The 27485-nt window shown below is 38.7% G+C and overlaps 1 protein-coding gene across 4 annotated transcripts in view; it reads right to left on the bottom strand.

Annotated features, from left to right (window-relative positions):
- Positions 1-6262: 6262 nt before the first annotated feature.
- Positions 6263-27485, bottom strand: part of AIG1 (androgen induced 1) — a 318831-nt gene continuing 297608 nt past the window's right edge. For 3 of the 4 annotated variants that reach the window (XM_034990850.1, XM_034990847.1, XM_034990848.1), the window contains 2 exons: positions 12756-12919; positions 6263-6944 (listed from right to left, as the gene is read on the bottom strand). In XM_034990850.1, coding sequence (XP_034846741.1) covers positions 6907-6944; positions 12756-12919 — 202 coding nt within the window. In that variant the 3' untranslated portion in view covers positions 6263-6906. Of the gene's footprint in view, positions 6945-11016; positions 12134-12755; positions 12920-27485 lie in introns of those variants that run through there. The other variant, XM_034990849.1, reaches the window with a different exon arrangement.

The raw sequence follows: 27485 nt of genomic DNA, 5'->3' as shown, positions 1-27485 counted from the left end.
TTTCATATTGTGCCTGATATTACACACTTGCAAAATTTTCTTGAGAGAATTTTACTGCATGGATTGATTTGACTGAGGCTTTAAAAGTATATTTTTTCAATAGAGCTCAGCCATAAGATGCCTACCTCTCTTCCTGACAAATCTCCCTGTGGCAAGCATAGGCATTTATTACTCCCAAATCCTTTGAATGGTACTTGAAATTAGGATCATCTGTCTCAAAAATTTTCATTGCTCATCTGATGAGTAGGCATGAAAGTGTCCAAATGTCTTTGCGTGTTTCCATGGGGACTTCTTCAGTCGTCTTCAGCACTTTCATTTCAATAAATCAGATGAGTTTGAATGACTTTGACTGGCTTGTCAGCATTGGATAATTGGTTTGGCTTAGTAAGGGACAAGTGTTGGTCACTCAATTATTACAGAGTCACAAGTATGAATTTTGGATATTACCTTGTGGCTATTACTCTGTGTGTGTGTGTGTTTTAGCAAAATGCAAAATAGCCCATATAAATATGTAAAAGTGCTTAATGATAACATATATATTAGTTTCCTATTGCTGTTGTAAAAATATTACCACAAATTTAGTGGCACATTTATTACCTAATAGCTCTGAAGGTCAGAAATCCTCACATCAAGGTGTCAGTAGGGTAGTATTCCTTTTGAGCCTCCAGGGGGAGAATCCATTTCCTTGACTGTTGGAGCTTCGGCAATCCTTGCCCTTCCTCACTCCAACTGCTCCTACCGTGGTCACATTTCTTCCTCTCACTGTGACCTCCTCCCTCCATCTTATAAGGGCCTTGTAATTATATTCGGTACATTGGATAATCCACGGTAACCCACATCTCAAAATCCTTAACTTAATCACACCTCAGAGTCTCTTCTGCCACAAAATGTTACCATATTCAAAGGCTCTGGTGATTAGGATGTGGACATCTTTTGGGGTTACTACTACCACATTATATTAACTAAAAATGCAAGAAATAGTATGATCTCATGCACCTCTAAAACTTCAAGAGTTAGTTTCTGATTGTGACTTCCTGTCTCTCTATTGCCTTAATTTCCTTGATACATCTTTTCCCCAACTTTACTGAACTTACCAATTTCTGAAACCTTTTATTGTGTCCCAATGTCAGTCCTCTATCTTTCCTTTCTGGACCCCATGATTCACCCTTCCAATCACTCTTGCCAATACCCTGACTCTCACCTACTTGTCCTTTTGTGGCATCTATACTTCCAAACCAAATATTCAACTTCTTTACTCTGCCTGGCCTGTTGAGGTTTCTTGGGGGAAACCTACAATAGGCTTTGTTATCATCAAGGTAAATTCGTGATCTTCAACCCTCTCCAGAGCCCTCAGTGTGGGCTAGAAAGCCTTCTATGTTTTTACAGTCTGTGCTGCTCTTCTCAGGGTAAATTACAAGCTTCAACCCCATCTTCTGTGCTCTCTCTCTTCAGGCATTTCTTTGAGGAAAAAATTGCAGCCATCGAAGCTGTCAAAACGAAGTCAGTAAACTTTGTCCTTTGTCTGGCAAACGCACTTCCAAGGACATTTGTCTTTTTCTCCTTCTTTCCTGTGACAGTGGGGGAGGTGTTCCCTCCTAAGGCTAACCCAGAATAGTTGCAAGCCCACCATCCACATTGTTCGCATTCCCTGTGGAGCTTGTTTCTACTGGGTAAGTATTGTTTTTGAACTGCTATCTCTACTGCTTTGCCATCCACTAATGCCAATAACTTCTCAATTCTTTGGAATCTAGATTCTGCGCCTACAATTTCATTGAAATAGCCCTTGATCTACATATAAAAAATCCAAAGTCAAGTTAATCATCAAACCTTATCCCAGTCTAGTTCTCTTCCAGGTTTCTTATTTAACGAAATGATTCTATCATTGTCTTGAACACATCTTAGATGGTTTTCTCTTAATAACTTCACAGTATACCACCTACTAGACCTGTAGATTTAATTTCCTAATATATATTACATTCCATTTTCTCATGTATTTTATATATAATATTCAATTTCCTAATATATATAATATTCAATTTCCTAATATACATATTATATTCCATTTCCTCATATATATTATGGAGTTGACCCTTAAGCAATGTTAGGGTTAGGGGTGCTGACCCCTCACACAGTGGAAAATCCATGTATAACTTTTGACTCCCCCAAAACTTCACTATTAATAGCCTACTGTTGACTGGAAGCCTTGCTGAAAACATAAACAGTCAAGTAACACATATTTTTATGTTGCATGCATTATATACTGTATTCTTATAATAAAGTAAGCTAGAGAAATGAAAATGTTCTAAGAAAATCATAAGGAAGAGAAAATACATTTATAGGACAGGATTGTATTATAAGTGTACCCATGTAGTACAAACCCAGGGTGTTCAAGGGTGAGCTGTATTTAATATTCAATTTCTAAATATATATTTATATGTACTGTTAAATACATAAATATATAATATTTATGTATTTATGTACTTAACACAGAAACATTGATTTGAAGGGGTACATGCACCCCAATGTTTATAGCAACATTGTTAACAACAGTGAAATTATGATAAGAGCCCAAGTGTCCATCGACTGATGAATGGATAAAGAAGATGTAGCGTATCTATAAAGTAGAATATTACTCAGCCATCAAAAAGAATGAAATCTTGCCATTTGAAACAACATGGATGGAGCAAGAGTGTATTATGCTATGTGAAATAAATCAGTCAGAGAAGACAAATACCATATGACTTCACTCATACATGGAAGAAACAAAACAGATGAACATAGAGGAAGGGAAAAAAAGAGGGAAGTAAACCATAAGAGACTCTCAACTATAGAGAATAATCTGAGAGTTAATGGAAGGAGGTGGGTGGGAGATGTACTAAATGGGTGATGGGTATGAAGGAGGGCACTTGTTATGACAAGAACTGGATGTTATATGTAAGTGATGACTCACTAAATTCTACTCCTGAAACCAATATTACACTATATGTTAACTAGCTAGAATTTAAATAAAAATTTGAAGAAAAATAATAAATATATATATATATATTTCCCATATCATTATAGGATATGGGATATATTCATCTGTATTTTCTTCTATACCTTTTTTTACATTTCATCATTTAATCTATCTGAAGTTGTGTGTGTGTGTTTTTGTGTGTATGTGTGTTTTAAGAGAGGAATGTAGCCTTTTCTTTTTTACCAACTAGTCATTCCTTGTAGCCCACTCATTCAATCATTTATTATGCTTTTACTGATTTGAAATGCCATTTTATTATTTGCTAAATTTATATGTATAAATTAAGGCCAGTTTCTGGGCATGCTTTCTATTTTGTTGATTTTTCTTTCTATCCTTGAGCCATACCACATTATTTTAATTATCATGCTTATAATATGTAAGTATGCTTTAACTAATCTTGTTCTCAAGATTTTTCAGTTGCTTTGTTTATTCTTCTGTTAAATCTAAAAAAGTTTGCAACTTTAGAATGGAGTTACATAGTACCTATAAGTCATTTGGAGGAAGAAATAACATCTTTAAGAATAGAATTTTCTTTTCCAGAATTTAGTATATCTTTCCATTTCATTTGTCTTTTCAAAAAGTCCATCAAGAGAAAAATATACATTATATGGTCATGAAAAATTATTTTATTATAGTATTAGATTTATAGTGCTGGTATTTTATCTATGATAAGTGAAGTTTGGTGCTCTTTTGGGTTTATTTTGAGGGGTATATTCAGCAAAATAAGTTGAGAAGATTTTCATTGTTCTGCTTCTTTGGTACAATTTTTAATTATTAATTTTCATGTTCCAGAAGTGGAGCTAGAAGCACATTCCCCTCTGAGATTGTGCATGGTAGATTTCTCTTTACATATGTGCACAGAGAAGAGGGTAAAGCATGAACATCCTCCTGAGAACTGATGGGAGAAAGTGGGAGCTTGCTAGCCAAAAGGAGAAACTGGTAACTTATTCCTCATCACTCGGTGATTACAGGGCAGTCAGTCAGTAGACTCATTGCGATGGATTCTGCTCCAGGGCAAGCAGAGTTTCTGTAATGGGTCAGTGGGTGCATTAGGTGGGTAGGCCTGTCTTGGTGCATTCCATGCATCTGCCGAGGCAGCCCTGGGCATCCTGTAGGATGTGGGGCTGGGGTTGTGGGGCTGGAGTTCCTAAAGCAAAAATGATCCATCATGAGAAAACCAAACCAAACCCAAAATCTGATCACATAATTGTATTTCAAATAGAGCAGTGATGCAGAAATCCAGACTGCTGCAATGGACGTAAGAGGAATGAGCTTTATATCTAAAGACCCCTGGCATCAACTTCTTTGGCTGTCACTTTGGTGGCTTAGATCGGAGAGTGTTATTTGCTAGAGGAGAGGGATGGTCACAAGGTTCCAGAGGAATTGTCCCAGGAAGTCCTAAAAAAATTGCACTCCTTCAGGTTTACTTTCCTGAGAGTCATGTGGAGAAATGGTTTCCTTTTAAATGGTGGCTTTGCTCTTTTTTTGCTTTTTCTTAAAGCATTACTTTTCTTTTCCAATATCAATTCTGTAGTTACATACCACTTTTTTTTTTAACATAAAACTTTTCCACTCCAGGTCAAAATATAACTTATTCAATGCTAGACCTAACATTCTCAAAGACCTCAGAAAAATAATAGTTAACAGTGTCATAGACATCTATATCTTATTTCTTACCTTAAAAGGGAATGCCCTTGGTGTTTGAGATGACTATTCCTTCTCATGATATGGGGTATTTTTATATTATTGTTATTATCAGAAATAACTGTTAAAATTTTTCAGATGCCTTGGAACAACAATGGGGAGAATCATATGATTTTTTTTCTTTTGTGCATTACAGTGGTCCCCACCTTATCTGAGTGTTTACTATTTATAGTCTCACTTTCCGTGGTTTCAGTTGACTGCAGTCAACTGCGGTCCGGAAGCAGATGATCCTCCTTCTGACACAGCGTCAGAAGGTCAATGGTATCCCAATACTATATCGTAGAGCCTGTGTCCTTCACCTCACTTCGTGGCATCCATAGGCATTTTATCATCTCACATCATCCATCAGGAGAAGGGTGAGTACAGTACAATAAGATATTTTGAGAGAGACCACATTCACATAACTTTTATTACAGTATATTGTTAGAATTTTTTATTTTATTATTATTGCTATTAATCTCTTGTGCCTAATTTATAAATTAAACTTTCTAATAAGCATGTATGTATAGGAAAAAACATAGTATATATATATGGTTCCGTACTGTCTGGGGTTTCAGGCAGCCACTGAGGATCCTGGAACGTGTCCCCTGCAGATAAGCAGGGATGATTGTATTGAGATGATGTTTTTGAATAAAAATCCTAGGATTTAGCTATCCTTCAATTTTTAGAATAAACCTTATTCAGTTTTGAAAAATTATTTATATAGTATTGGATTTATGTTGTTAATACCTTAGTTAAAGCAAATGAAAAATTTTTTTTTGCTACGTTGGCTTTGTTTTGAGGGTTATATTAACTTTGATAAATAATTTGGCAAGTGTTTCATCATTCTGTAATCTTGGAACAGTTTAAATAACATGAGAGTTGTTACTTGAACGTTTTCAAAGACTTGTTCATAAAACACTCTGGACCCAACTCCTTTTTTGGAGATAGTTATTTGAACATTAAAAAAAAGTCTTCCATGAGTATCACTCTAGTACAGCTTTCCAATTCTTACTGAATCCATTTACTTGAAAATTGCACATTTCATTGGATTCTAAGAATTTGTTGCCATAGAGCTATAAAGTTTATTTTTATAATTAAAATAATTTGTTTCACATCTATGCTTATATTGCCAAGTATTTGTTTCTCTCTCTCTTGTTTGCATATTTTAATGCTCTTTGTATAGATGAGATACTGTGTTTATTAATCAATTTACTTATATATCAATTTCACTGTTATTTTCCTGCTGTCTTATTTAATTTCTGCTTTTATTTTGATTAGTTTTTTCCCTACATTTTTCTTTTTTAATTAATTAATTAGTTAATTTATCCCTACATTTTTCTAAGATTTATTTTTATGTATTCTCTACTACATGTTCTGCATTAGTCTTATTTAAAAATAATTATGGTCAAAGATTTTGTAAATTAGCTTTTTAAAAAATATTCTTTTTAGATTTATCAAAAAGATACATGTTTTTAAAAATCAGAAAATAATTAAGAACTAGATTCAGTAAACCCATTTTCAATGGGTAATAGAAAGAAAATAAGAAAGGAGACACCAATGTTTAATACTCCATGCAGTTATCACATTGGGGTTGTTTGGTCTTTATTAAAGTTTCAGTTTGCATATAGGAAAAGTTTCACAAGATTAAATCATGAGATCCAAATACACTCAGGGTTTTGACTAAATTGATGTAATTATTACCAACATTGCCTGTTTGAGGCAACTATGACATTATTGCAATAGGGAACAATCCATCACATTTCCTTCAGACTTGCCCTGTGGCCTGGGTTCATTTTCTCAGACACCTGCAGGACTCAATACTCGAATGCCTTGCTCTACATCTGCCCCTTTGACTTTCACATATTTCTTAACAAGAAACACAATAGAGTTTTATTCTTCCTCAATTAAATGGAATTACAATGGCAAAAATTGAAATCCAATGACCAATTTTAGTTTTAAAAACTAGAAGAGGAAAAAAAAGATGTTATTATCAATAATGAATTTGGAAAGAATTCTCTAAAACATAATGAGGGCAAGTTATATGGGATATAACTGTATTCTATCCTTATATATGTTTCTCTATAAAGGTGCCGAGGTGAATTCCACTGCTTTCTTGGATGCTTCCTCTCCTGCACTGCCAATGCCCAGGGGGTAACCAGTCTTCAGTGGCGGCTCAATCCAACTCTTTCATTTAGACTTAGATCTCACTCCAATTTAGGCTTCTCTTTCTCTTCTTCCATACCTAGAAATTCAGGCAAAGTACTTTAACATCAGATTAAACTGTGAGCAGGTTTGCCAAGGCTGCTCAAAAAAACTCTCTCCTATTCCCATCTCTCTCCCCTTCTACTCTCCTGCACCCACCCCTTTCCTCCTAGCTTAGAAGGAAAATCTTTTACCACTTTCTCCAGAAACTTCCTCAGTGACCTCTGTCCCCACCCTTTCCCCCCAAATCAGGACACACCCAGGTCTTACGACTTCTGGGAGTGATGGGTGCAAGTTAGTTCTTGACTCACTGCGTTTGTACAGAAACCTCAACCAGACCACTTTGTAACCAGCTTTGAGCAACAGGAGGTGGGCCACTGATGAGTCTCAAACAGACCTCATTTATTTTTTAGTCGTGTTTCTTCTCAAGGCAAGGACTCTGGATTTTCAAAAGTCAAGAATTTTTTTAAACTCATAGAGAGCTTATTAGGTATAAGAACGATTTATTTCCATACCTTTGTGTACTTAAACTCAAATTCTCTTTCTATTCAACCCAGTCCTGGTAGAACTATGTTTTACCTCCTGAGAGATTCATATGTACTGGACCAGTAAGAGCTTTGCCTGTTGTCTGGGGTGAATAGTTAATTAATGATGTTTCATTTTCCTGGAGATGAAAATGTTGAAGTCATTCTCATGAATTAAAGTTAAATCTGGTAAATTCTTCCCACTTCTTTCTTTTGCTTCTTGCTAAATACTCATCCTCTGAAACCAAATTCTCAGAGACTTTTGCTGGAACAAAAGAACCCCAAATATTGCTTTGCAGGTTTTGTTGGTATTCTCTTTAAGTTATAAGCTCTCTGAAGGCAGACTCCTTAACTGGTTTGTTCCTGATAATATCCTTAGCGCCCAACAGAGTGTCGACTCTTAGTTGGAGCTCAATTAATCGTTACTGAATCAGTTAATAAACAATGCACATAAGGAAAGCCTCAGAAGGTTACGCTAGTGGGAAAGCAGAATAAAATATGGAACTTCACAATATAAAAAAAAGTTTAAAACCTAATCCCAGAAGGTCATCATCATAGGGCTTACATTAAGAAGGACTCCCTTTCCCCCAGGTCCCAACTCCCAGTATCTGTTTTGTGGGATCAGGGTAGTAGTGGTGGAATGCGGCTAACATGCTCCAAACAGGTATCCTTAGACATTCTTTCACGTTTGGTTTTCATGACTAAGGAACTGGCAGAGATCTGTAACACTTTTTCCAAAGTACTTCTCAGAAATCATATTAAGGAAAACTTCAGATTGAGGATTAAGGACATCTGAAGGGAGGAGGAATAGGGTTAAGGGTGAGAAGGCCAGGAGATGCCTTCGTTGTTGGTAACCAAGGCAAAGGCAGAAAAACACAACAAGGATTCTGTTCAAACAGCACACATGACTTGGGACCCGACTTTGTCCCATGTTCCCCCTCCTGTGGAGAAGCTCTCAGGAACTAATAACTGCTTGCTTTTCTTTAAAGTCTGTTTCCTCCTAAGTGTTCTCCTGCAGATGGGTTGACTTGGCAGCAATAGTGGAATCTTCAAAAGCGGGGGTGGAGAACAGGGGGTGTTCATTGACCCAGACAGGAAAAATGGCTCCCCACCTATTTTAGTTTGGCAGCTTTGAGGTAGAGGGAAAAAATTAGACAGCTGTAAATAATATTTGGAAGAACCAGAGGTAAAATTTCCACACATAGAAGAAAGAAACCTGTCACAAAGCTGAGGCAGGATGTGCTTTTGCGAACATAGAGGAAGAGTTGATTGATCCTGAGAGAGTTAGTCACATGTGATTCCCCCAGGCAGGGAGAAGGGCTCAACCAGAGGGCAGCGCTGGAACACTGCAGGCCTGGGTAGGCCTGTGTGGGACATGAGCTGGTTGGGCAGCTGGGGGAGAAGGTTTCTGTCATATAGGCTTGCCTCCAAACTCCTTTCTCTTTTGCTTGCTTTCCCTGTCCTCACCCAACCTTTCACTTTTGGACACTTTCATTTCTGGTCGTATAAAGTTTTACTGTAATAAGATTGGTGACCCCAGTTAGACACAGTGGAATTGGAACAAATTCTTAGATTAAGTGCAGAAATATTTCAGCAGTTATAGGTTGAATTTTGTGCCGCCCTGCACTGTGCCCCCAAATTCATATGTTGAAGTCCTAACCTCAGAACCTCAGAATGTGAGAGAAGGCCAACAGTGTGGCTGGACAACCGTGTGCTAAAGAGATTAGGCATGTCATTCATGGATCCAATTAACCATTTCAGCAGAAACCAGAAAAGATCTGTGGGGGACCTTCTTGTATGATGATTTGGGCCCCTGTGAATTGCATGGGAAGCCAATAAGGTTTTTTGGGAATTTAGTACCAGCAGAAACACTGCTAGCCTGGACTGAAAGGGACAGAGACAGCATGAAATGAAGGAAGAATGACTCCTAAGGTGGTTCAGGGGCTACCTTCCTCCAGGGGGTAAGGCTGCCACCCAGGGGCAGGGCCACACCCACCTCCTGGTGAGCCCTGAGGATGGAGCATTTAGCCAAAGAGGATCATTCTCAAGCCTTTAAATCTAATAGAATTTGCCCTGCTATATTTCAGACTTGGTTGAGAACTGTAGCCCCCTTTTCAAACCCTGTGATTTCTCCTTTTTGGAAAGGATATGTGTATTCTACGCCTGTCCCACCATTGTGTTTTGGAAGCAGGTAACTTTCTGTATGGCTTCACAGGTTCACAACTGGAAAGCAATTGTGTTTCAAGATGCATCATCCAAGTCTTAACCATACCTGATTTAGATGATATTTAAGATGAGATTTTGGACCTAAGAGTTGACGTTGGAAAGACTTTTAGGGCTGTTGGGTTGTATTTTGCATGAATGAAGGACATGAATGAAACAGAGTGTTATGGGTGGAACTGTGTCTCTCCTCAGAATGTGATTATATTTGGAGATAGGGTCTTTACCAAGTTAAAATGAAGTTATCAGGGTGGACCCTAATCAAATATGACTGTTGTCTTTATAAAAAGGAGACTTTTGGAGACAGCCTCACAAATAGGGACAAATGCCATGTGAACATGAAGACAGCCATCTACAAGCCAAGGAGAGAGGCCTGGAACAGAGCCTTCCCTCACAGTCCTCAGGAACCAATCCTGCCAATACCTTAATCCTGGTCTTCTGGCCTCCAGAACCATGAGACACTACATTTTGATTGTTTAAGCCCCCCAGCCTGTGGTATTTTGCTGTAGCAGCCCTAACAAACCAATACAACAGTCACAAAGCCACCTTGAGTTGTTTTCCTTTAAAAAGAGCAAATGCCTAACTATTAATTTACCCTATTTTAAGGGCTTTTTGTTCATAGTTCACATCAGGTTGGTCTATTTTGTTATCTTATAAACTAGGTCCATGGATCTTAGTGAAGTTTCTAACCTCTCATGTGCCTGGGTTTTCAGTGGTGACAACCTGATGGCTCACTAGAAGTAACACTGGATTGAACATTACCCAGAAGGTATTGGCTTTGCAACCACCATTTTGGTAGGTCACCTAGGACTTCCCGGCTCAGCTGCTGCTTAGTAAAAAGAAAGGGCCAGCTTAGATGGTTTCTAAAATCCTTTTCAAGTGTAAGATTCTGTAATAATGTGATTTTATCTCAAAGGTGAAGTCAGTATAACCTAACCAAGTGGAGGAAGCGGAGCCATTAAAAATTTTGGATAGAAGGAAGGGCACTCAGTGTGGTATCCCTGCTTCTTGGGGGATTTTGTTTAGGGTGTAGTAAATGTACTCAGGATTGTAATACTGTACTTGACTGTATTCAATTCACTGTGCACACACACACACACACACAGTACAAACTGCTTTTATTCAGCAGTTTCAAATTTAACTCCCTACAGAAGCAGGCAGCTAATGTGATGGAGCAAAGTGACCAGGTGAGAACTAGGAACACTTAGGGAGTCATCTCAAGGGGGCAACTGATTCTCAGTTCCAATCCATTGTTGCTAGAAGAGAATAGTGAGCTCGGGATTGCCAGATCCTAAAGTATTTGATAAACTGATGAATCTGGCCCGTTTGTGTAATCTCCCATTTTTAAATATTGTTTCAAAAACAAAAATCCCACTATGTAGGTCTAACAAGCCACTCGGCAGGTCACATTTGGAGGAGGCCATCAGTTTGCAATCCTTCTCATAAATGAAAAGCAAAATGTGCCTACTTGACATGAAACATCTGCTTCTGTGAAATTAACTAGATGGTCCCATGTAGATAAAATTAATCTCCATACCTAAAATGAGTTATGAAATGTTAGTCAACCTTATGTAAGAGAGTGGCACAAATTAAGTTGAACAGATCATTTAAAAAACCCTTAGTTTCAGTATTCATTTTAACTTCTCACTCAAAGCTGCTAAAGAGCAGTATTCTATGAATCCACACTGGATTTTTCTTTCTCTTGGTTTTCAGGCCATCTTCTCTTTGAAGTAGTAGAACAATGGTGAAATGACCATTGGAATCAAGCTAATCAAGGGGAAAGAGTCATAAATACTTCCTGAATAACAAATATTAAACATATTAGCCTAAATTTAAATATGGCCTTTCCCCCAAGAAGCTGAGAAAAGTTAACATTTTGCTCTTAAAATATTTTTGTAAGTTAGCTAAATAATGAGTTAACTAATAAAGATTCCTATTCCCATTGGACAGAGAAGGAAATATTAAAAGATTAATTTCTGGGTTTCCAAGTGTGGCCTGAACTGAATAAAAACTTTTGAGACTTTTTCTAATAGACCACTTATTAAAATCAAGCCAGCTGCTGAGAAAGAAATCCTCAAATTCCTCTGGGCCATTTACCATGGGCCAACACCTCGGCACACACAATCTTAGAAGATCCACACACAAAAAAGTCCAATCCAGGAACCTTGCAATGACTACGTTTTGTTTGTCTAATTAGATCAAGTTCCTGGCACTGTGTCTGACACAAAGTAGGGCGTTCCATGTTTGTGGAACAGAGATCATTTACGGGTGATGTCTAGAATGTCGTGATTATATTGGCGATGCCCAGAGCTCTCTAAAATTCCCGGACCATCTTGCCTTTGGATACACTTTCATGCAGGACTCAAACGGCTATATACTGTGCTGTTGTTTTTTCCACCTTCCCATTTTTCTGCTATCTGACATACAATTTGGATAGGGTGTGCACAGCTTGGGTAAGATTACGGACCTTGCCAAGATGGAGGCTCTGCCATAAACGGAGACAAAAGAGAAATCGGATCATAGGTTAAGAGAGTTTGGCAGCAATGAAGTATCACCCTTTACTGCCCATGTCTCTTTGCCACCTTCAGTCCTTGAATATGACAGTCACTCGTGAATCACAGTGGCTACAGGCATTCCACGCGGCTTGGAGTTCTAGCAGAAAAGTGGGGAGACCTCTCTGAAGCTACTGCACACACACAAAGGATGGTGTAAGAAGTGGAGGTCTGGGTGGTTTTTGATGGGACTGTTTGGTTACATTTAATAACTTATCTATTTATTGGGGGGGGGGGTCCCTTTAGCTAAGACAGTATTTTGCTGATTAGAGTGAACGTCTTAAATTTTGTTGTTGTTAACACTACATTTCTCCCTATCAAATTTTATAGACATACTTCTTTTCCCTTAGATTTGGATGTTTTACTAGCTAGTCAGACAAAGTGAGGAATGAACCTTTCAGGTATGCCAGCAGCCCTTAAATTAATACAGGGTAGTTACAAAAATGAAACTCCGCCTAAGTGATCCTGTGCTATGATGGAATTTTCCTTCGGGCCCTGCACATACTCTTCTAAACAGCAGTTCCCCTGTTTTATGCTCCCTTAAACAATACTTACTTCTCTGTGTATCCCAGATATAGCTGTTCAGAACTTCTCCCAGCACGTACAAAAAGTTCATTAAGATGGTTGTAGACCCAAAGAAGACGATTCTGGCTCCTGAGCCAATGTGTTCCAGGAAAGGGTACACCCACATCCCAGTTACATGATGCACCCAACATACCCTGCAATAGAATTGGAAAGGAGACAAAGACAGGAGTTCTTCTCATGTCAGATTTCAAAGCTCCTGCTACTGTGAATATAGACCCCGCCCTGCCCCGCATTCCAACCGTTCTTCAGCAATGCCAGTCACAAGTTTGCTTCTGACACCCAGGAGCTACCGGAAATTTTGTTATTGTTGTTTGTTTGTTTTCTTTTACTTTCTTTAAGATTTAGTTATTTATCTGAGAGAGAGGATGTGTGCACACATTCGTGTGCAGGGGGGAGGGGCAGAGGGAGAGAATCTCAAGCAGACTCCGCCCAGAGCACAGAATCCCATGTGGGGCTCGATCTCACGACCCTGAGATCATGACCTGAGGGGAAATTAAGAGTCAGACACTTAACTGACTGAACCTCCCAGGCGCCCTTGTTTTCTTTTCCTTTTTATTCTAAGGTAATTTTAGACTCACAGAAGAGTTGCAAATGTGGTACAGAGTTCCGGTAAGCCCTTCACCTCAGCACCCCAGAATGTTAACATCTTTCATAATCACAGTACAATTACAATTAGTAAGGTGCCATTAACATTGCTACAACACTACTAACTGGACCGCAGACTTTATTCAGAATTTCCGTTTCCCCATTAATACCCCTTTTCTGGTTCAAGATCCAACAGGGTCCCTGGTGGTCACATCTTCTTAGTCTCCTCCAATCTGGCAGTTCTTGGGCTTCTCCTTGTTTTTCCTGACACTTGATGGGTTCTGATCAGGTATTTGAATCTGTTGTTTTTCTCAATACTGTTATACAATCTTAATTTCTTGCTTACATACGGAAACAATATAGCATCAGGCAAGCACACTGTAATTAAATCTAGGTGAGTATGTGCCAGGCATCTTGCCATACTGTCGTCCAATTGGATAACAGTGCATACTCAGCAGTGCACTCAGTGTAGACCGCAGTGTGTACCTGCTGATGGAGCCATCCTGTAACCTCACCAATACCTGGCTTCCCACCACCTAGATCTTTGGATCCTATATTTGTCTCTTTTCTTTCTTTTTTTTTCTCTATTTCACACATACAACGGAATATTACTCAGCCTTCAGAAAGGATGAATACTTACCATTTACATCGATGTGGATGGAACTGGAGGGTATTATGCTGAGCGAAATAAGTCAATCAGAGAAAGATAATTACCATGTGGTTTCACTCATGTGGAATATAAGAAATAGCACAGAGGCTCATAGGGGAAGGGAAAGAAAACTGAATGGGAAGAAATCAGAGAGGGAGACAAGCCATGAGGGACTCTTGACTCTGGGAAACAAACTCAGGGTTGCAGAAGGGGAAGTGGGTGGGGGATGGGGTAACTGGGTGATGGGCATTAGGGAAGGCATGTGATGTGATGAGCATTGGGTATTATACGCATCTGATGAGTCATTGAACTCTACATCAGAAACTAATGATGTACTATATGTTGGCTAATTGAATTCAAATAAAAAAATACTTCCTTGTAATTGTTCTATTTGTGTTCAGGAGATATTTTAGGCTCAGTGGTGATACAACATCAATAATCTCCACTGTTTTCAGAAGTTTAGTTAGAATATTTGCCTTCATTGATTGGTCCTGACCCAACTTCTAAGAGCAATTTTCCAACACCTTCTTGGGCTCATCACTTTATCAACTCTTGTCAATGTTGAAGACTAATGAAAATACAAATAACATTATTGCATGGGGAATAAAGATTACTTTTTATACTTATGTGTTTTGGGGTCGTCTTCCTGGTAATCCATGGCTTCAATTTTTGTTAAGCAGTTTGTCTACATACCTGTTACCTACATATTTACCTCATCAAGGCAGGAAACCTGGGGATCTTTCCCTTAGAGCTTGCAGTCTCAGTGAGGCTGATATCACTCCTGCTCAAGGAGGTGAAAATTGGTTCTGAAGATTTCTGAAGAAATCTTACTCTTCTTACGTGTAAAGCACAGATGCATATATACAAAGAACGTAAGCAGGTACACAGTTTGTGTTCTTAAAATTTCACAGGCCCAGCAACTTCATGCCTAGGTATACAGCCAAAAGAATTGAAGGCAGGAACACAAACAGGTACTTGTACACCGATGTTCACAGCAGCATTATTCACAATAACCCAAAAGGTGGAAACAACCCAAGTGTTCATCTAGGATTAATGGATACACAAAATTGGTCGATTCATACAATGGAATATGATTCAGCCATGAAGAGGAATGAAATTTTGATACATGCTGCAACATGGACGGATTGAAAACATTGTATTAAGTGAAATAAGCCAGACACAGAAAGACAAATATTGTATGATTCCACCTATATGAGATACTAGAATAGGCAAATTCATAGAGATGGAAAGTCTAATAGAAGTTACCAGGGGCTGGCGGGAGTGGGGAATAGGGAATTAAGGTATAACGAGTACAGAGTTTATGTTGGGGATAAGGAAAATATTTTGGATAAAGATAGTGGTGATGGTTATATAACACTGTGAATGTATTTCATGACACTGAGTTGTACACTTACAAAGGGTTAAAATGATAAATATGTTATGTATATCTTACCACAATAAAACATTTTTATGGGTTGGAGGTTAGGAAAAAAAATACCTAAAAAGTTTCCTTGGTGGAGGGCTCAGTAATGAAAGAAAGGTGGAAAATGCTGTCTTAGTGGGAAGAGATGCTCATTAGGTCCATCTGGGTCAGCCTGAATAACTGTTCAAACTAAGAGCTTTTTACCAAAAGAGGAAGCAGAGCTAGTTGAGATTTTTCTTTTCTTAAAAAGGCTGAAGGATTTGTGAGAATCAGCAGAAATTAAATTGTTAGAACCACCCTGTGGGGTTCTGAAGCATCATATTCTGTTTGTCCATAAATTAGAGGCAGTTTTATCTTCCTAATCTTTTCTTCACTAGTGTAAGGAGTATTGTGTGCTCATCAAGTGGCTTATTAATTTCCATTGAGATAATAGGCAACATCTCCAAAATGTAATACCATAAAGCTATAACTAATTTTGCAAATCAACTTAAAAATTATAATCTGACTCACTGTAAAACTGTTTCCTCAGGCAAATTAGGAGCCGTTCAAATTATGAATGCTAGTTATATTTTTTTCTACCTGTTCCTGGCTTTCTACTTGTTTCTGGTAGAGACCTTTTGGTAAGGTCTCTAACGCAGGCCTCTACTCCTCTGGCATTGTTTGTGATGCACTGTTGGTTTGTATGCAACCATCTCATACTACTGAATAGATATAACAACCACAACCATATCCCATCTATCTATAGATGGCTCCTAAATTTATATCTCCAGTCTTGACCTCTTCCTGATCTCCAGAGTTCTATACCCTGGTGCCCACTGCATGTGTCCCATGGGAGGATGCATCTCCAACCTGACACTTCCATGATGTCATCATCATCCCTGCATCCTAATTCCTGCATGACTCTCCCCTCTCCTCCCATCTAAGAGCGAACATGCATCTCCACACCTTTCCCTTCTCACACCAGTGGTCGCTACGTTACTGCAGCGGTAGCCTGGGGCAGAAGATGTGGAGTCATCTTGACTTTCCTTTACTCACAACTCACATTCAACCCATCCTTAGATCCCATTGGCTCTATTTTCCAAATATACCCAAGACATCTATTTGTCACCACTGCCACCACTACTATCTGGGTTCAAACCCTCATCACCTCTCACTGGAACCCCTACAAGAGCTTCCTGTGGCTTTGCTTTTACATTTGCCACAGCCTCATCAACAGGCTATTCTCATTAGAGCAGCCAGACTGATCTGGATTAAATGGAAATCAGGTCGTGCCACTATTTTGTTCAAAACTCTTGCTTCCCCTCTGTCCCCCCTGGTTAGGGTAAGAGCCAGAGACCCCCGGTGGTTCTTCAAGGCTCTACCTAGGCTTGCCGGGCACTTTTCTTACTTTTCTTCTCCTCTTCTCCCTCTTGCTCATCCACTCCAGTCACATTGACTCTTTGACTTTCCTTAAGAACACTGAACACTCTATATTTATTTCCGTGCCGGGAACATTTCTCCTTACCCCCATCTCCCCTACAATATTCCCAGCGCTCCCTTGTGTCCTTCGGGATTTTGCTTAAATGACACCTTCTCAATTAGGTCTTCCCAGGCCACTGCATCTAAAAGTTGCAACTTGATCCTGCAAATTCCTATTCTCCATCCCTTTATTTTTTCTCCCCAGCCAGTTAATATACTGTATTTATTTTTTACTAATCTGTTTATTGTGTGTCCAGCAAGCGCAGGCATTTTTATCTGTTAGGTTCATAGCTAGATTCTGTGGCCCTTGGAGCAGTGTCTGGCACACAGTTTGTGCTCAATAATTGTTTGTTGAACTAATAACTGAATAAAGAAATATCAAAAACAATAGCATCTGTTTATTAAGCCTTTACTATATGACAGGCACTTTGCCAATAACTTAAAAAATTTTTTTAAAAAGTCTCAACCCCATCCTCTTCCCCAATCCCTATGCCCTTTTCAGTAGAGAACCAGATAGTAAATATTCTCAGTTTTGTAGGCCATACGATCTCTGTCATAGCTGTCAACTTTGCCATTTAGTGCAGAAGTAGCTGTAGATAATATGTAGACAAACGAGTGTGGTTGTGTTCCAATAAAACAGTGGAAATGTACAATTCTCAGGGGAGGGAGGTGGATAGGTATTCTGAGTATGGTGCTTTACTAGCATATGTAATCCCCTTCACCTTATTCAACCACCCTATGAGGTATGATTATCCCTATTTCATAGATAACGGAGCTGAGACTGGACTAAAGAACTTGCCTAAAAAAATAGCAAAGCTGGGAAAGCGATGAACAACTGATTTCTTTTCTGCTGCATGGACTTGCTTCCCTAAATGAGGAATTTAATATAGTCTCCAAAAATGGAGTGAAGTTTTTCTTTTTAAAAAAGTTTTCTTGACTACATCCCAGATATAGAAGTCCTGTTATGTGGGTTTCACTGGATTGGTGTGAATGATGCATTCACTTGTCCTAACAAGTTGTGCTTTCGCCATTTGTTTCCTTGATACAATCAAGGCTCAATTTCCTGCACAGAAATGACTCATGGCCTTGCTCATCTATCTGTGGAGAGTTCCCAGTTCTTGGTTGATTTCCATTTCTATCTTGTTCTAAAGCCTTCCTGTCTTAGTGCCCAAATGGCTTATTTTTAAGGTAATGACACCAATTTTAATTTTAGCTTAAAAAATTAATAATGTGTGTGTGTGTGTACATGTGTGAACACACAAAAAATATGCAGATGTTCTAGTGTCATGAGACTTTTGAGATTGTCTATTTTATTAAGTATACCTCCATAATTCACTTGAATGTGCAATTTAAAAAATGACATTTACTAATGCCTCCTATCTAAGTGCTATGTGACACAGATAGCTTTTTTTAAAAGATTTTATTTATTTATTTGTCAGAGAGAGAGACAGAGAGAGAAAGAGCACAAGCAGGGGGAGCTGCAGGCAGAGAGAGAAGCAGGCGTCCTGCTGAGCAAGGAGCCCAATGTGGGACTCGATCCCAGGACCCTAGGATCATGACCTGAGCTGAAGGCAGGTGCTTAACTGACTGAGCCACCCAGGTGTCCCTTGACACAGTGTATCTATATACTATACTGACTCTGTATCTATACTTTGCAATCATTCCTCCCACAACAGTCTGGCTTCTTGTCTTGATACTTCACCAAAACAAAGCAGCTCTTTGATGTCAATTTCTCCTGGTTTTCCTCCTACATCTTTGGCCACACTTCTTGGTTCTTTTTGTAAGTTCACCCTCCACTACCCACCATTAAATGTTGGATTTCTTCAGGGTTTGGTTTTTAAGCCTTCTTCTCATATTGTGCATTTTCAGGTAATGAGTTCATTTATGTTCACTGGTTCAGGTCTATAACCTATACATAGATATTTCACAAATCTATGTCCTAGTCCAGACCTCTCCTCTGTTTCAGAGAAGTTTATCAAACAGTCCTTAAAACACATTAAACATACCTCAAAATCCATATATCTACAGCCAAAGTTATGCTCTTCTCCCTCAAACCTGGTCCTCCTATGGTATTCCTTATCTCTGTGCATGGTATTACCAGTCATTCAGTTTTGCAGCTCAAATCTGGGAGTCATCTTTGCTACTCCTCTCTCTTGCATCACAAATATTCAATCCGTTATCCTGTCCTGTTAAGGTTATCTCACACATCTCTCCAATATGTTGATTCTTCCCCCCCATCTCCATCAGCAGCATCTTAATTTGTGTTATCATCATCTCTGTTTGGAGTACTGTAATAGTTTCTAGTTGTCTCCACATCTACTAATGTCTCCTTCTGATTCATCCTTACAACTGCCAGAGTAATTTTTTCAAACCAGAAATCTAAACACATTATATCCCTGCTTCAAACATGTCAGTGGCCTCTCATTCCTTTTTTGTTAAAGACTTAATTTTTTTTTTAAGTGACCCTGAGATCACAACCCTGAGATCAAGATCTGAGCTGAGATCAAGAGTCTGGACGCTTAACCAACTGAGCCACCCAGGTGCCCCAAAGACCTACATTTTTAACAAAGTCTAGAGTGTTTATCATAGAGTGGCTTCTATCTGTCTCATACTCCCTCTCATACCTGGCTCTTTTTTTTTTTTTTTTTAAGATTTTATTTATTTTTTTGACAGAGAGAGACACAGCGAGAGAGGGAACACAAGCAGGGGGAGTGGGAGAGGGAGAAGCAGGCTTCCCACTGAGCAGGGATCCTGATGTGGGGCTCGATCCCAGGACCCTGGGATCACAACCTGAGCCGAAGGCAGACGCTTAACGACTGAACCACTCAGGTGCCCCTCATATCTGGCTCTTGTTACACTGGCTTTCATTTGGTTCCTTGATTTTACCATATTCCTTCCTGCCATGTGAGATTTTTACATGTTCCTCTTTCTGCCTATGCTGTTAGTTCCCCATCCCTTAGACTCATTAGGTTATATTTCTCCTTTATATCTTAGCTCAACTATTATAACTTACCAGTCATCACTTAGGAAAATTTTCCTTGATTTACTAAGTTAGGTCAGATTTTATAAGTTCTCATAGAGCCATGAATCTATTTTTTAAGCTCTTCTTTTATTAGCATTTAAATTTGAATAATATCTTTAGTTGAATATGTTTTCTTCTCATCTAGAGTACTAGAGTATCTAAATTCTGTGAGGTGAGGGGCTGTTTTTACTTCCTTTTTTAATTTTAATTTTTACTTTTTAGAGAGGGAGGTCAAGGAGGGGCAGAGGGAGAGAGAGAATCTTTTTTTTTTTTTTTTTTTAAGATTTTATTTATTTGACAGAGAGAGACCCAGCGAGAGAGGGAACACAAGCAGGGGGAGTGGGAGAGGAAGAAACAGGCTTTCTGCTGAGCAGGGAGCCCGATGCAGGGCTCAAACCCAGGACCCTGGGATCATGACCTGAGCCGAAGGCAGACGCTTAACGACTGAGCCACCCAGGCGCCCCAGAGAGAGAGAATCTTAAGCAGGCTCCATGCTGTGTGGAGCCTGATGTGGGGCTTGATTTCACAACACTGAGACTGTGACCTGAACCAAAATCAAGAGCCAGATGCTTAACCGACTGAGCCACCCAGACGCCCCTATTTTTACTTCTCATGATATCACCAGCATTTAGTTTATCTGTCACATAGTAGGAGAATGAATGAAAGAATGAATAAGTAGCATTTAAGCTGTGATAGGAAGGAGAAGTAAGAGTTAGCTGAACAGAGATGGGAGGCAAGAACTTTCTAGCCAAATAGAATATCATGTCCAAAGACCTGAAAACAAGGGAGAGCTCCCAGATGTTCAAGAAGAAAACATTTTTTTGAGATTGAGATCAATGGAGAGAGGGTATGGGGGGGGGGGTGGCAGGCAGATGCCAAACTGTAGGTGGCTTTTTAAGCCATGGTAAGAATTACAGACTGTATTCTCCTGTGGACAACAGGAAGTCTTTGAACGGCTTTAAACAAATGTGAAACTGATCAGTTGACCTGGAAACCAATTATATCAGAAATGGTGGTAGCTAAGATTGGAATGGTAGCACTGGGAATGAAAATTAGTGGGTAGATTTAAGAAATATTTAGACCAGCATCTATCAAACTGTAGGTCATAAGCAGTGGCATGCTGGAGATGGTCAAGAGAGCTGATTGTTGGATCTTTGGGATGTTTGCAAGCTCTTTGGTTGGTAGCTTAAATTCACCCATGGTGGGTGTATTTACATCAAAGACTCAAATGCTACACATCAGATTCCCCCTTCTTCACTTCCAGAAGAGCTGGTTGTTAAACATTTGCCAGTAATCCATTGGCTACTAGCATTTTAAAAAGCAACACCAGCAGAAAACACAATAGAAAATATCAGAAAACTTTGCATAAAATGATGATAAAAATTGCTTTGTGAAACTTGTGTTTCACTTGTGTGTGTGTGTGTGTGTGCATGCACATACATGCTGGCATGATGCAAGAGATGTTTCTTTCACTGACAGTAAAATAAATTTGAAAGAAACTGATTTAGAAAATAGAATTAAGAGAACTTGGTGATTGATTGGATTTAGGCAGTGAGGGAACTGAGATGAGTTAAGGATGAATCATAGATTCCTGGCTTGATTAACTGGGTGGAGAGTGCTGCCATTTCCTGAGATAGGGAATGCCATAAGGGAGCCCGTTTGAGGGGATGACGAGTTGTTTGGACTTGTTGAATTTGCAGTGTCTGTAAGAGATCCAAGGGGAGGTTTCCTGAAGGCAATTACATGGGTTTGGACTGTAGAGAAAGGACTGATGTGGCAATACAGATATAGGGTTCATTGTCCAAAAGATGGTTGGAGCCATCAGAACAAATTGAGATCACCCAGGTAGAGTATAAGGCATGAGGGGTCCATGAGAGAGACCCAGAAAAGATCAAGATCTAAGGGATAGTTTGAGGAGAATGAGGCTAAGAAGCAGACCAAAAAAAAAAAAAAAAAAAGCTATTGACAGGGAAGGAGGACAGAGAAATATAGTGTCTTGCAGGCAGGGGACAAGTGGGAAAAGGATAGACTAGACAACATCTAGTAGCACGGTATATTTGAGAATTGAGAATAATTAGAAAACTGACTTTCCTACTATAGAGTAGAAGCAAGAAAATTTTCAGATGCCAAGTGGTATGTGTCTCATTCAAATCTCTTTTGGATTTTGACTGGGTACACATGACAAATAGTAAAGAAAAATTGCCCTTGTTAAACTCAGTAGCTCTTATGCCACCTAGCCAAATTTCATCCCATCACATAAATCATGAGTTGTAGTGATCACTGGAGCCCTTGCGGAGATGTAGGGAGGAAGACATATCATTTTCCCTTTTCTGCTGCTGTCACCCTTATTTATCCTGGATAGACACATGTACCTACCTATCTTACCACTGATGATCTTCCAATTCTTAAGATTACTTTTTAAAAGGATTTAAAAATTTCTTTTGTTATTCACATTTAGATAAGGAGCTAGGCTATTCAACAGCTGGGCTATTGCTCAGAAGACACATAGGACACAGACTCATGCAATACCAGCTAATGGCTAACGTCATTGAATTCTCAATGACAGGCACTGTACTAAATGTTCTATATGAGCGACTCTTTGGGGAAGGTGTTATATTATTACCATTTTGCAGATGAGGACACTAAAGCCCTGAGAGGTTCAGTAAGTGGAGAAGCAGGAATACACATCTCAGCAGTCTGGCTCTCAGCAAATAGGCTGGCCTCCTCCAGAGCTCTGAAGAATAGAGTGATGGATGGGAACAGGGCTCTGGACAGCTTTTAATGTGTTCAGAATCAAAAAGTGATCCAAGTATGAAATCTCTGTGTAAATTTTTTCTTTTTTTCCACACTGACTGTAAAAGTTATAGAAAATGTGTCAGATATAGAAATGTTGCAAAATGTAAGATAAATCAGTTTCGGTGAAGTTTAACACAAGATTGAATCTCTTATAAAACTCAAGGGTCAGATTTTGCAACTTCCTGAGAGGGGAGAAAACCACTGCAAGGATAAAATAATAAACACTTCCTTCAGAAAAGGCATTGACTTACCCCTTAAGAAAGAGTCACATGATATGTGCCTTTAGCCTACTGAAATTCACTATGCTGCTTGGCAGGCAGTGAGCATGTGCCCCAGGGTGGGGCAGCATAAAGAATGTGCATTGCATCAGCTCTGTGTGTCTCGCATGGTACTTCCAACCTGATGCTTCTGAAGGACTTCCCAAGGGCAGTTTTAACTTTTGGTTCAAAATGCTGACTTTAGAAGTGGCCCTCTTTTTAGATCTAATTGTCTCAATTTAGGGCAATATAAAGGCCCCTTGGACCATCTCCTGACTATTGATTGCAAGGAGATTGGTTCTTGCTACATTTTTGAGAATCTAGAATTCTGCTGGAGTTTTCTGGAGTTTGTGTACTCATTCATTTATTCAACAAACACTTCTTGAATCCCTTCTGTGTGCCAGGTGTAGTAAGCAGCAGTAGGGATGCAAAGGCATGCCATTGAGGAGATCATGGTGCAGAGGGCTGCCAACGTTCCCACTGTAATGGCCGTGGGCCCCAGGGAATATGACAAAAGACATCTGCCTAGGTGGGAACATGGCTCTGGAAACAGGTCTCAAAAAGTTCTCTATGGTGATGTGTACAGTAGTGCTAGAGAATTAATGCATCAATTCATAGGCAAATACCACATGGAGGGATCCCATCTGAAGCAGTGTTGAAATATCCTCTAGCTCAGTTACAGAGATAATTTCAGAAGTTACAGATATAATTATGTAACTCTTCATTTACTGTGGGTTTAATAGAGTCTTCTTCAAGTTAATCTTTTAAGGTATAATCATAATTGACAATTTATCAGTGTCTTTCCAATTTTCTCATTGGAGCTAGCCCAAATTGACATACATGGGAGGTAGCTAGACATGAGGCCAGCTTTATGAGTGTGCACCTTATGTAGTCACATGTGGCCCTGGGCTCAGAAGGGCCCTACATTTGGTTTAATGCTCTGCTTCGCTATCTTAAAATTCTAATCATTTTTGAACCAGGGCCTCCAAATTTTTATTTTGCACTGTGCCCCACAAATTACGGAGCTGGTCCTGTCTAGCAGCTGTACCATCCATACTTTGGATCTACTTCCAGCTTATCCACATAGTGGTTAGGTCACCTTGAATATTATTTAACTTTAGAAGCCTCAGTTTCTCTCTGCTAAAGGGGTATAAAGAATACTGCCTATCTTAGAGATACACTCATCAGATAACGTGCAGTTATTAGCACAGTCAACTTAGGTTAGATAAAAAGCAAGCAAACAAAACAAACAAAATCTTCCCACTGCTTCTCCTTATGCAGAAATATATACTTTTTCTCTACTTCTCACAGACAAAGATATTTTCAAGGTTACAAGTCCCTCCACCCATCCTTGGAGAAAAGGCAAATTGTGCATGCCTCCCAGAATGAATTCCTGTAATGAGGTAATAAGGAAATGTGCTTTCTTCCTGATTCTAAATCACAAATATCAGAGTAATTTATCCACACAGGCAGGCCAATAATCTACTACACAATATTTTCTCCCAACACATTTCCTGGCACAGGTCTAAAAACTGGTTCCAAATTATTTGCTTCCTTTGAGTCCTGCTTTCTATAGCCTACCTGGTCTTATGGTGATGTTTCTCAGAGAACTCAATTCAAATTTCCCTTAATAAAATTCATGACTGATTTTGCTTCACTTCAATCATTTGGACCTTCTTAAAGTATATAGATGCCAAACATCAAGTTAACACATTGAACATTGTAGGAAACATGTGTTCTTTCTAGAAAGAGGTGGGGAGTGTGGTCAGCAAGGGACTCTTAACAACCTGAGCAATCATCAGAGTTGGCTGTGGTAGTGAGAAACCCGTGCACTTAAACTGCTAGCTCTGGAAGGGGAAAATCCCACATTGGAAAATCATAATTTTCCATATTTTACAGAAATGATCTCTAGTGTCTCTCTAGCACATTCTGTGCTTCTCCCTCTAGTAGATTGTTATTTTTAGGACTGCAGTGTTCTCATTACCCCTGCCATGATTACATCTTCCTTGATCCTGCCACTTTCTGGAACTACCAATCTCTCTCTCTCTTTCTAATTGCCAACCTTCTTTATTAAATAGTAAATTTCTAGACATCTCTTCAGCTCTTGCTTTGGGCCAATGCCCAGTCTCAAATTGCAGTAAGGCCATCTCTGTATTATTTGTCACATCTGTCCTCTATGTGCTTCTTCCATAACTGTTAAATGTTTCTTTTTTCATTCAATAAATATGAACTAGTGTCTGGAATGTGTCAGACACATAAATATAGCAGTATGTAAAGTAGATGTGGTCCTGCCCTTGTGACAGCGTTTCCTGTATAACAGAAATACAGACATTAGATGACATCGTAGTATTATGCCCTCGCTAGTGCAAGGGAGGGGTGGGAGGGTCAGCTATTATTATTTTTTCAAGCTGAGTTGTAGTGTTCATTTTTCAACTTCATTTTAATTTCTATCAAAATTAAAACATCAAAAGCTCTAGAAAGTTTATATTAAAAGGCAGAAAGTCACTGCCATAGCCAACTCTAGGTAGCCCTTAGTCTCTTTCCTATACCCTGTCCAGATCCCCAGAGGAAGCCATATTCAACAATTTCAGCAGTTTCTTTAGTTTTTATATCTATATTTCTTAAAAATAGCTATATATTGCCAATATTCTTGATTTATCAACTTTAGATAGTATCTTCTGATTCCTAGCATGAAAGATATGGGTTCAGCCATCTTACAACTCCTCCTCTCCTTTTTTCTTATCTTTTATCCACCAAATATATTAAGATTATATTTGGGTGGGCTAAATCAGTTTTTTGTATTTACTTTTATTATGCTTTTAGTTTGTATCTAAAAACTCCACCAAACCCAAATTCCTTGTTTTCTTCTGGAAGTTTATAGCATTGAGCTTGACAGGGTTATGACACATTTTGAGTTAATTTTTGTGAAAAGTGTAAGGTTTGTATTCAGACTGACTGTTTTTTCATATGGACTTTCAATTGTTCCAGTACCATTTTTGAAAAGTTATCCTTTATTCATTGAATTGCCTTTCCTCCTTTGTCAAATATCAGTAGACTATGTTTATGTGGATCCATTTCTGGGCTCTTTATTCTGTTCTATTGACCTTTGTGCCTATTCTTTCGCCAAGACCACATCATCTTGATTACTGTAGCTTTATAGTAAGTCTTGATGTCAGATAGTATCAGTTCTCCAATTTTCTTTTTCTTCAACATTGAGTTGGCTATTCTGTGTCCTTTGCCTTTCAACATAAACTTTAGAATTGGTTTGTTAAGATCCACAAAATAACTTGCTGGGATTTTGATTGGACTTGTGTTGAATCTGTAGATAAAGCTGGTAAGAATTAACATCTTAACAATATTGGGTTTCTCAATCCATGAATATAGATAGACTCTCTCTCCACTTATTTACATCTTATTTCTTTCATCAGAGTTCTATAGTTTTTGCATATATATCTTGTACACATTTGTTAGATTTATATCTAAGTATTTCATTTTTTTGTGGCATTGTAAATGGTACTGTTTTCCATTCAGGTACTCCTTGTCCATTGCTCGTATGTAAGAAATCAATTCATTTTTGTATATGAACCTGTATCCAGTGACTAATTAGTCCAGGAGGTTTTTTTTGTTAATTCTTTGGAATTGTCTACATAGATAATTGTGTGATCTGTGAACAAAGATAGTTTTATTCTTTCCTCTTAATCTGTATATAACTTTTACTTTTCTTTCTTGGTCTTATTGCATTGGCTAGGACTTCCCATACGATATTGAATACCAATGGTGATAGAGGACATCCTTGCTTTGTTCTCAGTCTTAAGGATAAAGCATCCAGTTTTTTACCACTAAGTATGATGTTAGCTGTAGTTTTTTTTAAATAGATGTTCTTTACTAATTTGAGGAAGTTCTTCTCTATTCATACTTTGCTGAGTCTTTTTTTTTTTTTTAAGATTTTATTTATTTATTTGGGAGAAAGAGAGCATGCGTGAGAGGAGAGGGAGCAGAGGGAGAGGGAGAAGCAGGCTCCCCGCTGAGCAAGGAGCCCGATGCGGGGCTTGATCCCAGAATCCTGGGATCATGACCTCAGCCAAAGGCAGACACTTAACTGACTGAGCCACCCAAGTGCCCCAAGTTTTCTTTTTTTAAAAATCATGAATGGGTGTTGGACTTTGTCAAATTACTTTTCTGCATCTATTAATATGGTCATATTATTTTTCCTCTTCAGCCTATTGATGTGGTGGATTATACTAATTGAATTTTGAATGTTGACTGGCTTTGCATACCTAGAAAAAATTCCACTTGGTCTTGGTGAATAATTTTTTTTATACATTGTTGGGTTGGACTTGCTAATATTTTTTTGGGGGGGGGTTGCCACTTTATATTTCATTTTCTTTTTTGAATTTTTTATTCAAATTCAATTTAGTTAACATATAGTGTATTATTAGTTTCAGGGATAGAATTTAGTGATTCATTGGTTGCATATAACACCCAGTGCTCATTACATCAAGTGCCCTCT

The sequence above is a fragment of the Mirounga leonina genome, unplaced genomic scaffold, assembly GCF_011800145.1.
Source record: "Mirounga leonina isolate KUSES-001 unplaced genomic scaffold, KU_Mleo_1.0 Mir_53, whole genome shotgun sequence".
NCBI lineage: Eukaryota > Metazoa > Chordata > Mammalia > Carnivora > Phocidae > Mirounga > Mirounga leonina.
The sequence above is the reverse complement of the archived record's forward strand: the minus strand, read 5'-3'. Positions and strand labels throughout refer to the sequence as shown.